Raw genomic sequence first — 16,019 nt, forward strand, 5'->3', positions numbered from 1 at the left:
AACAGGACAGAGGAAACGGTCTCATTGATTAACACTGGTGCGAGTGCAATACGATTTTTTTTATCGGATCGCACTCGCACCAGGAAATCGCAAGTGGATGGGTTTTCCCCACAAGCAGAATGTCATTAATGGATCAGATTTTCTCCCATGTGACAATCTCCTGCCGTCTGACGCAAGCCTAACACTGCTCAGCAATATAAAAAGGAGTGGGTTTGACAGGTTAAACTTTACAATTAAAGTCTATTCATAGAAGAAGTGAAAAGACAGGAGACATTTACAAATAATACATCCCAATTTATTCACTCATGTATTCAGTTTACATCAGGACAGGGACAGCGACATGGTCAGACGCAGACGGGGCGGCTCCGGGGGAATCTTCTTGTTCCGCATTGACATTCTGGTATGGAGGATCTGAAAGATGAACAATTACAGTCACTGCACAGAAGAGTAGGGAATTGTACAAGACCACCACAGAGAGCAGCGACAGGGGTCACCCACTTACAATGCCTCTATATAAACCAGAATAGATGTTTCTCTGTGGTCATGCATGTAATACAATAGTTTGTCATCTGAATGGCTGCTGCAGAGGAAACACCGGCCTGAATGTGCCTTCCCTTAGTATAACCCAACAGCGGGACTCGGGGTCATCAAACCTCTCTGGTGAACAGGACGGATTTCATTCACGGCCATGTAATACTAGATTTCTATGCAGTCATCCTGCAAGACCAGTGGCATTACATAAGGAGGCAATACTACAGTGCAAACCCTTTCTTTCCCTGCCAAGGACAGATTTCATAGGTCCATGAAGGGTGGCATGTATGACAAGTCCTGGCTACTAATGGCCATCTCTCACTCTGGATTGCAGCTACAATCACCATCTCAAGTTTACTTTAAAGCTGAGAGTCTTCTAGTTGTGACCCAGCCATAGATATAGAAAATTTAAAGGGAAAGCTGCAGAAGTGTCTAAAACCTCAGGCTGGGTAGCATCTTAGATATGGGTGTAATACAGCTTTATGGACTGCAGGTGGCGTTGACTCCATAATTGTGTGGCTCAGCAGCGGCAGCCGTGTGCAGCAAACCTACAGGGTGATTACCTCCATCTGTGGAGGACAGGTGGAGGACAGGAAGGGGGGGGGGGGGTTCCCTGCTTTTAACTTGTTCTTGCCACAATCTGTGGACAAGCTGTTCTCAGCCACGCTGCGCCACAGCCCTTCATCCACCTTTTATTGTCTGGGAACATAATCCATACGCCTTATATTTACTGGGCGCAGACTTTCCATCCGCCCGGCACTAAGGACCAGCGCTCACCCCATTACTCTTTCTTCGGTTTGATGAGCTTGACGTTGGCGGCTGATACCTTTTCGGCCTCCGCTTTGAATTGTGGTTTCAGAGCCGCTCTCACCGCCCTGGCGCAGATCTGAGAGTAGCGGATGTAGCTGTGAAGAGATGGAGAAGATGTAAGGTAATCATGTCTAGACCCAAGTTATGTGAGCGGAGCTAAACCGCAGTCTCCTCTGATAATAATCCCCATCCATGAGGTGTATGGGAGTCAGCGAACAGAGGTCAATAGTCCCCAACCCCACCATCAACCAGAGTCTTAAAGCTCCTCAAAAGAAGTTCCAGGAAAAGAAGGGAATTTTGTTTACTTACCGTAAATTCCTTTTCTTCTAGCTCCAATTGGGAGACCCAGACAATTGGGTGTATAGCTACTGCCTCCGGAGGACACACAAAGTATTACACTTAAAAGTGTAAAGCCCCCTCCCCTCTGCTATACACCCTCCCGTGCATCACGGGCTCCTCAGTTTTGGTGCAAAAGCAGGAAGGAGGAAACTTATAAATTGGTCTAAGGTAAATTCAATCCGAAGGATGTTCGGAGAACTGAAACCATAACCAAGAACAACAGCCCGAAGGGAACAGGGGCGGGTGCTGGGTCTCCCAATTGGAGCTAGAAGAAAAGGAATTTACGGTAAGTAAACAAAATTCCCTTCTTTGTCGCTCCATTGGGAGACCCAGACAATTGGGACGTCCAAAAGCAGTCCCTGGGTGGGTAAAAGAATACCTCGGTAAAAGAGCCGTAAAACGGCTCCTTCCTACAGGTGGACAACCGCCGCCTGAAGGACTCGCCTACCTAAGCTGGCATCTGCCGAAGCGTAGGTATGCACTAGATAGTGCTTCGTGAAAGTGTGCAGACTCGACCAGGTAGTCGCCTGACACACCTGCTGAGCCGTAGCCTGGTGCAGCAATGCCCAGGACGCACCCACGGCTCTGGCAGAATGGGCCTCCAGCCCTGAAGGGACCGGACGCCCAGCAGAACGGTAGGCTTCAATAATTGGTTCCTTGATCCACTGAGCCAAGTTGACTTGGAAGCCTGCGACCCTTTACGCTGGCCAGCGACAAGGACAAAGAGCGCATCCGAGCGGCGCGGGGGCGCCGTACGAGAAATGTAGAGTCTGAGTGCTCTCACCAGACCTAACAAGTGCAAATCCTTTTCACATCGGTGAACTGGATGAGGACAAAAAAGAAGGTAAGAAGATATCCTGATTGAGATGAAAAGAGGATACCACCTTCGGGAGAAATTCCGGAACCGGACGCAGAACCACCTTGTCCTGGTGAAACACCAGGAAGGGTGGCTTTGCATGACAGTGCTGCTATGTCAGACACTCTGCGGAGTGACGTGACTGCCACTAGGAAGACCACCTTCTGCGAAAAGCGTGAAAGAGAAATATCCCTCATTGGCTCGAAGGACAGAAAAGTGGGCAAGGCGAATGGCCAGAGTAAAACCCTGATCAGAGCACCAGGATAAGAAGATCTTCCACGTCCTGTGGTAGATCTTGGCGGACGTTGGTTTCCTGGCCTGTCTCATAGTGGTAATGACCTCTTGAGATAACCCTGAAGACGCTAGGATCCAGGACTCAAAGGCTACGCAGTCAGGTTGAGGGCCGCAGAATTCGGATGGAAAAATGGTCCTTGAGATAGCAAGTCTGGCCGGCCTGGTAGTGTCCACGGTTGGCCTACCGTGAGATGCCACAGATGCGGGTACCACGACCTCCTCGGCCAGTCTGGAGCGCCGAGGATGGCGCGGCGGCAGTCGGATCTGATCTTGCGTAACACTCTGGGCAGCATCGCCAGAGGAGGAATACGTAAGGCAGTGGAAACTGCGACCAATCTGGTCTTGAGAACGTGCCATGAATGCCGGGACCTTGTTGTTGTGCCGGGACGCCAATAGGTCGACGTTCGGCTTCACCCAGCGGCAACAAATCTCTTGAAACACGTCCGGGTGAAGAGACCATTCCCCTGCATCCATGCCCGGCGACTGAGAAAGACTGCTTCCCAGTTTTCTACGCCCGGGATGTGAACTGCGGAGATGGTGGAGGCTGTGGCTTCCACCCACAGCCGAATCCGCCGGACTTCCTGGAAGGCTTGCCGAGTGCTTGTGCCGCCTTGGTGGTTGATGTATGCCACCGCCGTGGCGATGTCCAACTGAAATCGGATCTGCCTGCATTCCAGCCATGGCTGGAACGCTTTTAGGGCTAGATACACTGCCCTCACCTCCTGAACTGGAGGGAGGACTCTGTTGAGTCCATGTACCCTGATCCCTGTGGCGGGGGAAGACTCCCTGACAGACTCGCGTCAGCCGTGACCACAGCCCCGGATGGGGGCAGGAAGGAATTTGCCTTCGATAAGAAGTGAGAAGAAGCCACCACTGAAGGGATGCCTTGGCTGCCCGAGAAGGAGCAACGTTCCTGTCGAGGGACGTCAATTTGCTGTCCCATTTGCGGAGAAAGTCCCAATGAAGTGGGCGCAGACGAATCTGCGCAAACTTAGCTGCCTCCATTGCTGCCACCAACTTCTCTAGGAAGTGTATGAGGCGCCTCAAAGGGTGTGACTGGGCTCGAAGGAGCGATTGCACCCCTGTCTGTAGTGAACGCTGTATGTCCAGCGGAAGCTTCACTATCGCTGAGAGAATATGAAACTCCATGCTCAGATATGTCAGTGATTGGGCCGGTGTCAATCTTTACTTTGGGAAATTGATGATCCACCCGAATCTCTGGAGAGTCTCTAGAGCAATGTTCGGGCTGTGTTGGCATGCCCCCCGAGAGGGAGCCTTGACCAGCAGATAGTCTAAGTAAAGGATCACCGAGTGTCCCTGAGAGTGTAGGACCGCTACCACCGTTGTCATGACCTTGGTGAAGGCCCGTGGGGCTGTCGCCAGGCCGAGAGTTAGTGCCACGAACTGAAGGTGTTCGTGGCGAAGCGCAGGAAGCGCTGAAATCCTGGTACAATCGGCACGTGGAGATAAGCATCCCTGATGTCGATTGATGCTAGGAAGCCTCCTTGGGCCATCAAAGGCGATGGCAAAGCGGAGAGATTCCATCCGGAACCGTCAGGTTCTCTGTCCGTTGAGCAGTGTGAAGTCCAGAACGGGGTGGAGTGATCCGTCCTATCTGGTGTTCACCGCCTGGAAATGCATCGGCTCGCTCGTGGGACGGAGATGCTCTGAAGCAACGAGTCGGAGGACGAGAACTGAGCTCTATCCTGTGACCGTAAGACAGAATGTCTCCTACATCGGTCTTGGACACGTGGGGACCACTCCCCTGACCTGGGCCTCCATACAGGAAAGGTTCTCTGTGCACGGCGGAGAATGAAAACACCACCGCCTGAGACGTCAAAGACGCTAAATGCGGAGCAGACCGCATTAATCTGAGACAGAGCAGCTGAGATAGCCTGGAGTGCCCGCCCCTGCACAGGCTGGGGCAACGGACGCGCCTATGGGTTCATAGATGGATCTCATTAGGAGGTCTATCTGTCTGTCCGTGGCATTCTTGAGCGTGGACCCGTCAGCCACTGCTACTACTGATCTAGCCGCCAGTCAAGAGACTGGAGGGCACCTTATGACACGGAGCCCAAACCTTAACAACGTCAGAGGGGAAGGGACAACGTGTGTTATAAGGCGTTCAGTAAAACGCTTGTCCGGGAAGGTGTGCTTCTGTACAGTATCTGTGAAGCCTTTAGAGCCACGTCCGCACAGAGTCCTGGGTTGCGACCTCCGCCCTATCCTCTAGAGGGTCCTCAAGCTGAGACCCTTGAAGAAGTCGGGGAAGATTCCAAGCAAGGCTGCTTAGCCGGACTGGGACTGCGGTTCGTGCTGGAGTACCCCACGTCATAACTAGAGGCCACCCCAGGAACACGCTTCGTCGCAGACCGATAGAGGCCTGGGGCAATCCCGCAGTGCCCGGGGCCTGTGTAAGGGACCGGTCTGGACTGCAAACTCCTAGTCTCTTAGCCGACCATTTGTCCATAGCCTGAGACATGGATAGTGAAAATGACTCAGAGTTTCTCAGCAAAGCTGCAACTCTGTCCCTGCCGCCTGGACAGGTAACGCCGGCGGAGTTCAACCAGTGCCCCCGGCTCCGGCTGAGCGAGTGCCCCATGGCCCGAGCAATGTTCACAGCGATCACTGAGGATACATATGTACAGCCGAACTGTGAAACTGCATACAAACATATATATCCATATATACATTTCATCACTCTAGGGGGCCCAGCATCAGGAAGAAGCCCCCTGGCGTACCGACCCTGAAGCAGTATGTGCTGCTTAAAACATGGCTGTCGGCGTATACAGTGGAGGGGGGAGCCGTGGGCGTAACCCCAAAAGTGCGGGAATCTGGTGCCCTGAGTGAAAACGTGAGGGGGGCGGAGGACAGCCAAGTGTGCTCCAGCCCTCACTGTTAGCCTCCGACTGACCGTCCCGCCCTTTCCCCTTGACTGGCAGGGCCAGGGGCGGGAGTTTAAGGCGCTAGGCCGCAAAAGCCGGGAGCTAAAGTTAAATACCGCGGCCGGCCGGCAGGCGCGGTCGGCGCGGTAGTACCGTATCAATCCAGCAGTCACTGCCCAATCTGCCAAGGTGCTCCATGCACCGTCCCCACGGGGACACTGAGTACCTCTGCGCCGCAGAGTGCATAGTGAGGGTGATGGAGGACAGCGAAGTGTGCTCCAGCTCTCACTGTCGGCATTAGACCGACCGTCCCGCCCTTCCCCCTGACTGGCAGGGCCGTGGGCGGGAGTGAAAAGGCACTAGGCCGCAAAAGCCGGGGACTAAAGTTATAAACCGCGGCCGGCAGGCAGGCGCGGTCGGCGCGGTAGTCCCGGCGTCATACAAATCACCTCGGGCGCTGCAGCGTCTGAGGCCAAGGTGCTCTATGCACCGTCCCCAAGGGGACACAGAGTACCTGTAGATGCAGGGCCCTGTCCCTGATGATACTCCGTCTCCGTCCGGCAGAATCCACAGGGGCTGCGGATGGAGGCCGGTCCCAGTGCCTGGATGACCGGATAGGATCCCACTTCGCCCAGAGCCCATAAGGGATGGGGAAGGAAAACAGCATGTGGCTCCTGCCTGTGTACCCGCAATGGGTACCTCAACCTTAACAACACCGCCGACTCAGTGGGGTGAGAAGGGAGCATGCTGGGGGCCCTGTTATGGGCCCTCTTTTCTTCCATCCGATCTAGTCAGCAGCTGCTGCTGACCAAATTGTGGAGCTTGCGTGGATGTGTGCCTCCTTCGCACAAAGCATAAAAACTGAGGAGCCCGTGATGCACGGGAGGGTGTATAGCAGAGGGGAGGGGCTTTACACTTTTAAGTGTAATACTTTGTGTGTCCTCCGGAGGCAGTAGCTATACACCCAATTGTCTGGGTCTCCCAATGGAGCGACAAAGAAAAAGAGAATACACATAATAAGACAATCACAGGATGTCCTGGCATCAGGTGCTCAATTCCCTGCAGCGCCCCCACTGGAGAAATGCAGTATTACCGACGTCACATGGAAAACAATAGAGGTTACTAAAGAAAGACAATCAGATCCCAGAATTCATTCTCCAGTAGCACAAAGCTATAGCCAGGCTCAGGTTACTATGGACAATGAGGTCCCCTTGTGTCATGTGATGCCTGATGGAAGAAAGGTCATATTATGTAGCAGAGTGGTGCAGCACAAGACACCCCATAAGGAAAGGAGTCTTTAACCCCTTCAAATCCAAGGACATATACATATACATACATATATATACACACACACATACATACATACATACATACATACATACATACATATCTATCCTCGACCGTGCTGGTCCCTTTGACGCGGGCTCAAGCAGCAGCATTATTCTCAACATGTGTATGCTGATATGTTCAGCCAACATGTGCAGCTAACAGGCTTCACTCACAGGAGATCAGCATTTCTGCTATTCAGAGCGATGCTGAATAGAGAGGAGTGAACCTGAACATAGACGTAAAAAGAAAAATCACAGTTCGGGGTTGGAGTTTGGGTGCCTTACGTATACTGACCACTTGCGCGAGCATGTATGCTCGGTGGTCAACCCAGTGGAGGGGGAACCTCCGCCCGCCCTCAGAAGTAATCTGCTTATGGCTACATGTGGATGAAACCACCAACTGCCCAGTTAGTGACTTCCAATGGGGTTCAGGTCACAAACCAAACAATCTAAAGTCCAGGCGAATCCACCAAACTGAATTTCCATGGGTCTGTTCATCTCTACTGCTGAAGCATCGCTTTGATCTGCAGAAGCAATCAGAGTGTACAGGGATAAAGTCCCCCAGGAAGACTAGTATAACAAAAAAACAACCTAAATACACACACACACACACACACACACACACACACACACACACACACACACACACACACACACACACACACACACACACACACACACACACACTTTGAGTCCCCACATTCAGAAATGATTGAGCCATCGAAATATAAAATCAATTAATCTGATTGGTAAAGGGCATAGCAAGAAAAAAAAAAAAAACACACGAGAATATTTTTTGGTCACCGCAACATTGCATTAAAATGCAATAATAGGAGATCAAAACATTGCATCTACACTACAATGATATTAAAATCACCAGCTCAATAAACAAAAAATAAGCCATAACTGAGCCACGGATCCTGATAAATGAGAACACTGCGGGTCTTGGAAAATGGTGACAAAAGCGTATTTTTTTTTTTTACACCACTTAGATAAAAGTAAAACTATTCCTGTTTGGTGTCTAAGAACTCATACCAACCTGGGGAATCATAATGCCAGGTGTTTTACTATATAGTGAACACGGTGAATAAAAAACAATTGTCGAATTGCACTTTGTTTTTTGCAATTTCACCGCACTTGGAATTTTTTTCCCCCATTTTCCAGTACGATATGGGGCAGAATGAACGGGGTCATTCAAAAGTGCAACTCGTCCTGCACAAAAATCAAGCCCTCATATGGCTGTATTGATGGGAAGAAAAAAAAAACAAAAAAAACAAACAAAAAAGCAGAAAAAGTTATGGCTCTTGGAAGAAGGGGGAGGAAAAAACAAAAATGAAAAACGCCCATAGGTGAAGGGGTAAATTTTGATTTAGGCGGATGATGATCTATATCCATGTTCAAAACGTTTTTTTTTTGTTACTACACTTTCCGATTTCTGGATGCGCTATTCCCTTTATTAGCTGCGTGGAGCTGACAGGAGCGGCGGTGTCTGCTGCTTCTCCGGTCACCTCCATGCAGCACAGCTGGAAGCGACGTTGAACCATCCTGGAGTACGCCGGACATGGAGGGCTTTTTGGGGCTTATTAAATTGGTGAACCAGGGTATATGTTTGTGTTTTTTATTTCTAATAAAGGATTTTTCGGGTGTGTGTGTTAACTTACTGTAATTTACAGATTAATCATGGAAGGTATCTCGGGGAGACGCCTGACATGATTAATCTAGGATTTAGTGGCAGCTATGGGCTGCCAATAACTCCTTATTACCCCGATTTGCCAACGCACCAAGGCAATTCGGGATGAGCCGGGTACAGTCCCAGAACTGTCGCATATAATGGATGCGGCAATTCTGGGCGGCTGCTGACTGATATTGTTAGGCTGGGGGGCTCCCCATAACGGCTCCCCATCCTGAGAATACCAGCCTTCAGCCGTATGGCTTTATCTGGCTGGTATTAAAATTGGGGGGGACCGCACGCCGTTTTAATTATTTATTTATTTTACTGCACACTATAGACACACCCACCGGCTGCTGTGATTGGGTGCAGTGAGACAGCTGTCACTCAGCGTGGGGGGTGTGTCTTACTGCAACCAATCACATGCGTCTGTGGGTGGGGAAAGCAGGGAATACGAGATTGATTAATGAGCGGCCGGCATATTCAAAGTAATTGTTGCCACGTATTCTCTGCACAGCTGTTCCTCGCCGCGCTGGTGATCGGGGAGCGGTAAGTATGAGAGAGGGCTGCTCACTTCAGTCTCTCGGGGTATTAGCGGTCACTGGTGAATCCTTCACAGGTGACCGCTAATCAGTAAGCGGCACACAGACAGAGCCGCGGCATGACAATGAAGTCGGGTGAAGTTCACCCGAGTTCATTCTCATCGCGCAACTCTGTCTGCTGTCAGCCGACATGTATCAACGACATTGTGCAACACACAAACGGACATTCCACGTACACATACACGGGCATTTTACACACAAACACGGGCATTTCACACGTATACACGGCTCCCATACGCCATCACACGGATGCCATACGTACTGGAGAAACGCCCCAAAAAAACGAAACACGGACCCGAAAAACGGACCGTGTAATACAGACTTTTTTTTGCGGAAGTGTGTTTTAGGCCTAAAACAGGACATCACTATCTGATCCCAACCTGTTTTGATCACCAGTTATTGCATTTTAATTCAATGTTGTGAGGACCAAAAAAACAAAAACAATTCAGGAGTTTTGATTTTTTTTTTTTCTTGCTACACCCTTTACTGCTCACATTAATTGATTTTATATTTTGATTTATTGGGCATTTCTGAAACCGGCGATAAAAAAAGTATTTTTGTTATGGTTTTATTTTTAAATGGGGCAAAGACGGGCAATTTTAACTTTTTTCTTTCATTTTTTTTTCATTTAACGAGTCCCCTTAGGGAACATTATGCCTGCTGTCTGATCCCTTGTGCCGATCAGAGCGATATGTCAGCATAGCTCTGTACAGCAGAAATGCTGTTCTCCTGTGAGTGCCAGCATTCACAGGAAGTGAGTCACAGGAACAGGGGTCATCATCACTGTCATGCCAACCTATTGGTGTCCTGTGATCACGTCACAGAGCTGCTGATGACAGTGAGGAACGGCGCGATCCATGCCAGAGTGCGTTAGATTGCGTTGTCAAGAGTTTAACGCCGCTTTCACACTTTTTTTTTTTTTTTTACATCAGTCACAATCCGTTTTGTGAGTGATGCGACTAATCCGTCGCAGATAGTGTCGGTTGTACAATGTGTTTTAGCCGGTAAATGTTATTTGCCATGCTAGTCAATTCACGGATTACGACGCCCATAGGCTTCCATTATAACACACGACAGATGCCGACGGATCCGTCGCTGTCAGTTTTTTCGACACACACAAAAAATGTTACACTGTGCGTTGCTTCCGCCCGACAGTCAGTCATTCCACGACAGATCCGTCGCAAAACGGATGCAACGCAGGGCCATCAGTCATAATCCGTCGTTAGGGCTAGTTTCACACTTGCGTTGGGTTGAATCCGCTGGGTCCGTTGCTGCGACGTTTTGACGCATCCGTTATTTTTGTGTTGTCAACGGATGCAACGGGTCCGTTATTTCACAGGAATCCGTTAGCTGATTCCTGTGAAATAATGGACCCGCTGCATCCGTTTGGCGTCCGTCTACCAGAATGCGTCTGCTCCGTTTTTGTTGTTTTTTTCATTCTGGGTATGCTCAGTAGAAATGAATGGAATCCAGCGGCAGATTCCGTTGTAAAGCACTTTACAACGGAATCCGCCACCATAGGGATCCATTATAACTATTGACGGATGTAATGGAATCCGCTGCTCGGCGTCATTTTAATGCAAGCAATTAACGTTACATGCTGCGTTCCTTCTGCTCAGCGGAAGAAACGCAGGTACTTTTAGCACAATCCGTCATCCATACAAGTCTATGGGAAACAGCGGAATCCGTTAACGGATTCCGCTGTTTTCCAAAACAGCGGATTGCAACTGAAGGAAAACAACGCAAGAGTGAAAGTACCCTAATACAAGTCTATGGAAAAAACTGAATCCTGCAAATTATTTTGCAGGATTCAGTTTTTTTCTCAAAGCTACAGATTGTGACCGAGGGAAAAAGAAGGAAGTGTGAAAGCAGTAACACGCACGGGTGGATCAGAGAAGTATGAAAAGTATGAAAGGCACAAAAGGGTACAAGTGTACAATATATAGGGGGCAGGACATTACTTTGATCAACTTCCTGTTTGCTCTGCTTCCTGTCTTTCAATTAACTTTATCGATACATCAAATGTTTAGATGCATTTACATTGCATAAAGACTTATAACACGAGTTTTTTTGTAAACTGCATCTAATGCAGGGTTAGGGGGAAATTCCGCACAGAAACCTCAGCATATCCGCAAGAGAAACTGACAACATGCTGCAGCCCGGAAAAAAGCACCGCAGATCAGTTTACGCAGAGTAAGGCTATGTGCGCACTGGGAAATGGAATTTTCTTGAGAAAATTCCGCATGCTCTCAAAGATTACCGCACCCGCGGTAAAAAAACGCGGCAAGCCGCACCCGAAAACCGCATGCGGTTTGCCACAGTATTGTTCGCGGTATTGCCGCGTGTGGGTTAGGATGTGCTTTATTGCATTCAATGCAATAAAGCACATTGGAAAAAAAAAGTCATTTAATTCTGAGATAGTAGATAGATAGACAGAAGAATAGATAGAGGGATAGATAGAGGACAGATCGCTACATTTCCCACGGTCGGCAGTGAGTTCACATTACCGGCCGTGGGAAATGACCGGTAATTACCTCTGCTGTCTGCTGCATTCATTCAGCGCTGTGTCTGTGACAGTCGCGGCTGGATGTAAGCAGCGCAGGACCTGTGGATTACGTCGGAGCTTTGGTGCGGGAGGGGTTAATAAAAGGGTGAACGAGGCTTGTTTGTTTTATTTAAAATAAAGGATTTTTCGGTGTCTGTGTTTTATTCACTTTACTTACGGGTTGATCATGTCAGCTGTCACATAGACGCTGCCATGATCAAGCCTGGAGTTAATGGCAGTGATCCACCACCATTAACCCCTTGTATTACCTTGCCACCACTGCTACACGGCAGCAAGAAGAGCCGGGGACACTCCGGTAGTGCCGCATAATGCATGTGACAGTCCCGGGGCAGCTGCGGCTGATATTCTCGGCTGCCGGAGGGGGAGTGAGGCGGGGGACATTAACCCTGCCCCTCGCCCTCCCCAGCCTGAGAATACCGGGCCGCCGCTGTGTGCTTACCTCGGCTGGACGGTAAATATGCAGCGGAGCCCACGTTCTTTTTTTTCTATATTTCCGTTTTCTTTCTATGTGTGTTCTACGTGTCTGTGTCTATGTGTTCTACGTGTCTGTGTCTATGTGTTCTACGTGTCTGTGTCTATGTGTTCTACGTGTCTGTGTCTATGTGTTCTACGTGTCTGTGTCTATGTGTTCTACGTGTCTGTGTCTATGTGTTCTACGTGTCTGTGTCTATGTGTTCTACGTGTCTGTGTCTATGTGTTCTACGTGTCTGTGTCTATGTGTTCTACGTGTCTGTGTCTATGTGTTCTACGTGTCTGTGTCTATGTGTTCTACGTGTCTGTGTCTATGTGTTCTACGTGTCTGTGTCTATGTGTTCTACGTGTCTGTGTCTATGTGTTCTACGTGTCTGTGTCTATGTGTTCTACGTGTCTGTGTCTATGTGTTCTACGTGTCTGTGTCTATGTGTTCTACGTGTCTGTGTCTATGTGTTCTACGTGTCTGTGTCTATGTGTTCTACGTGTCTGTGTCTATGTGTTCTACGTGTCTGTGTCTATGTGTTCTACGTGTCTGTGTCTATGTGTTCTACGTGTCTGTGTCTTCTACGTGTCTGTGTCTTCTACGTCTGTGTCTTCTACGTCTGTGTCTATGTGTTCTACGTCTGTGTCTATGTGTTCTACGTCTGTGTCTATGTGTTCTACGTCTGTGTCTATGTGTTCTATGTCTGTGTCTATGTGTTCTATGTCTGTGATGTGTTCTATGTCTGTGATGTGTTCTATGTCTGTGATGTGTTCTATGTCTGTGATGTGTTTGTGTTTACTCTCTGCACGGCTTCCTCTTCCTGTAATGACATCACTTCCCTGCAAAACTGCAGACAGGCGATGTACATTACCGGAGGTAAACTGCGAAATACCGCAGGGAATAACGCAGGAAAACGCAGTGAACCACACAGAATTTGCTGCCTGCGTTATTCCCTGTGGGATTTCACGATTAACATTGGAGTCAATGGAGTGAAATCCCGCAGCGATGTGCGGAAAAGAAGTGACATGCAATTGTTTTTGCTGCGGGATTCCCGCAGCAAAACATGCAGCTGTCAAATTCCGCCCAGTGCGCACAGGATTTTTTTTCTCCATAGGATTTGCTGGTGATTCACTGCAGAGATGTTATGAACATTTTCTGCAGCGAAACATGCAGCAAATCCGCAAAAAATCCACGGCAAAATCCAGTAAGTGCGCACATAGCCTAAAAGGGAAGCGCAGTGCGCAGATTTCTATTCATCCCATTCACGGTTAGTTCTGTACAACGCAGTGATTTGGACACAGAGAAAATACGCATTACTCAAGTGTCGCACTTGGCGTCCGCAGAGGACAAGAACACATCCACCCCGCACTGTGCGCTCTAACACTGCACATACATAGGCCGGGCTCAGGCAGTGCCTATCTGCAAGACGTGGACCTCAACATGAAGTGAGAGGACATCACAGAGAACCAAACACTTGGGGCAATGGTGACCCAACCCCCCCCCCCCCCCCCCTTGCACATTACCTGTTCCTAATGCCCCATCAGTGCCAGGAAGCCTTTATAGGGGTAAGTGGCCTGTATCACAGGAGCTTTAATACTTGGGGGTGACAGAGCACAGCACTAATGAGAATCCCTAGATATCCCCTCATCACGTGGTCTGCAGTACTGTGGCAGTCAGTGAGGAAGGGGAGCAGAGCTCGGCCATACTATGCCCGCAGAGGCAATGTACACGGTCTGTCCCTCTGATATATGGCTCTCACCACCCTCACCTGAGTCCTGCCTGTCTCCAGTACGCCACCATGATGCCAGCCGCCGTCCACTGCCCGAAACTACACACAGAAGGTCAGGAGGAGAACGCGACAGGAAGAGGATAGACGCGCTGACAACAACCAATCAGAAGAGAGGACAAACACCAGTCAACCAATCATCACGTAATCCCGAGTTAGCCAATCGTGAGCAGGAGCCGGCTAAAACTGACCAATCAGAAGAGATAATATTGGGAGTCCGGGGCATCATCCGGTTAGTTTTTTTTTTTTTTGTTACAGCTTTATTGACAGCCAGTTTAACATTGGCAAGTGAAAATAGAATCAGTCCGTCATTTTGTGTAGTACAATATGTCCCCAAGCAGCAGCCAAGCAGAAATGGTGCCAGTAAATAAAGGCAGGCACTGTGCAATATAAACGTGGAACACAGCTACACTTTACCTCTTCATCCACTTTGCTTTACTGTAGATGTATGCACCAGATTTTTTGGTTAAAACACACAGAAGTATGGCACATAGCAGGTGCACATACCTCCCAACATTAAAGATGAGAAAGAGGGACAAAGTATGCGGCGCGCGTCCACACCCATTTTGCAATCTGTGATGCCCACATCCAATTCTTTTCAGCACTGCTGATCACATTGTTTAAGGCTGCGTGCCCACGATCAGTATTTGCAGTATTTTGGATGTAGCGTGTTTTTGCTGTGTCTAAAACCCGCATTGTACAGTACAAGCACAGTGAAGGGATTTCTAGAAACCCCGTGCCCACTTTGCTTGTTTTTTCTGCAGCAAACACTGACCTGCGGAGCGTCTTTCCAGACTGCAGCATATCAATTGTTTGCTGCAGTTGCATGCGTCCTCCGTAGGGAGAACACAGCAGGAGACCGCAGCGCACTGAACCCTGATCATGGGCAGAGGCAGCTGCGTTCTCCTGCGGAGGAGACGTGCAGCCCCGCAGGTCAGGACCCTCTGCCTCCAGGATACAGCGAGTCCTGATTGTGGGCACAGGCAGCTGTGGTCTCCTGCGGAGGAGACGTGCAGCCCCGCAGGTCAGGACCCGCTGCCTCCAGGATACAGCGAGTCCTGATCGTGGGCACAGGCAGCTGTGGTCTCCTGCGGAGGAGAGGTGCAGCCCCGCAGGTCAGGACCCGCTGCCTCCAGGATACAGCGAGTCCTGATCGTGGGCACAGGCAGCTGTGGTCTCCTGCGGAGGAGACGTGCAGCCCCGCAGATCAGGACATGCTGCCTCCAGGATACAGCGAGTCCTGATCGTGGGCACAGGCATACGCACATATATGGTACATATTTGAAGACAAATTCCCTAAAATACATATAAACAGACAAATCTATACACAGTCATCTGCACTGACATACAATGATATATACATCATACATATACACACATTGGAGGTAATAATATGGGGAAGCCGGCAGTAGCCGCACTCACCTACCCCGCTTGTCTCTATCCAGCTCCTCCTCGGCATGTGATCACTTGGCAACACTTCAACAGACCTATCAAAGCACAGTGCACACTGACACCGCTGTATATGTATCACAAGGGAGGATGGGGGTTTTATATACTATAATATATATATATATATATATATATATATATATATATACACACACACACTGTATATATAGGGGAGGTGCTGGGGGCCACAGTATATACAGCACAGGAGGGGCTGGGGGCTACAGTATATACATCACAGGAGGGGCTGGGGGCTACAGTATATACAGCACAGGAGGGGCTGGGGGCTACAGTATATACAGCACAGGAGGGGCTGGGGCTACAGTATATACATCACAGGAGGGTCTTGGGGCATAGACAACAGTACTTGAGGGGGCATACATATTAAGCCTGTTTCAGATGTCAGTGATTCTGGTATGTATTTGCTAGTTTTTATACGTACCAGAATCA

At 49.4% G+C, this 16,019-nt stretch overlaps 1 protein-coding gene across 1 annotated transcript; it reads right to left on the bottom strand.

Annotated features, from left to right (window-relative positions):
- Window positions 1–273: 273 nt before the first annotated feature.
- On the bottom strand, window positions 274–14,226 carry ATP5F1E (ATP synthase F1 subunit epsilon). The gene is made up of 3 exons (XM_075347758.1): window positions 14,106–14,226; window positions 1,309–1,436; window positions 274–411 (listed from the first exon to the last, which is right to left on the bottom strand). The coding sequence occupies exons 1-2, from the start codon at window positions 14,135–14,137 to the stop codon at window positions 1,313–1,315; spliced, it is 156 nt and encodes a 51-aa protein (XP_075203873.1). The 5' UTR covers window positions 14,138–14,226; the 3' UTR covers window positions 274–411; window positions 1,309–1,312.
- Between the last annotated feature and the right edge of the window lie 1,793 nt (window positions 14,227–16,019).

This window comes from Anomaloglossus baeobatrachus, chromosome 5, assembly GCF_048569485.1.
Source record: "Anomaloglossus baeobatrachus isolate aAnoBae1 chromosome 5, aAnoBae1.hap1, whole genome shotgun sequence".
Lineage (NCBI taxonomy): Eukaryota > Metazoa > Chordata > Amphibia > Anura > Aromobatidae > Anomaloglossus > Anomaloglossus baeobatrachus.

What these genes read in the sequence shown, in the direction of transcription:
- ATP5F1E (XM_075347758.1), bottom strand. Translation starts at nt 14,137, where the DNA reads ATGGTGGCGTACTGGAGACAGGCAGGACTCAG. An exon ending in TGGAGACAGGCAGGACTCAG is followed by an intron (nt 1,437 to 14,105) that starts GTGAGGGTGGTG and finishes ATCTCTTCACAG; the next exon opens with CTACATCCGCTACTCTCAGA.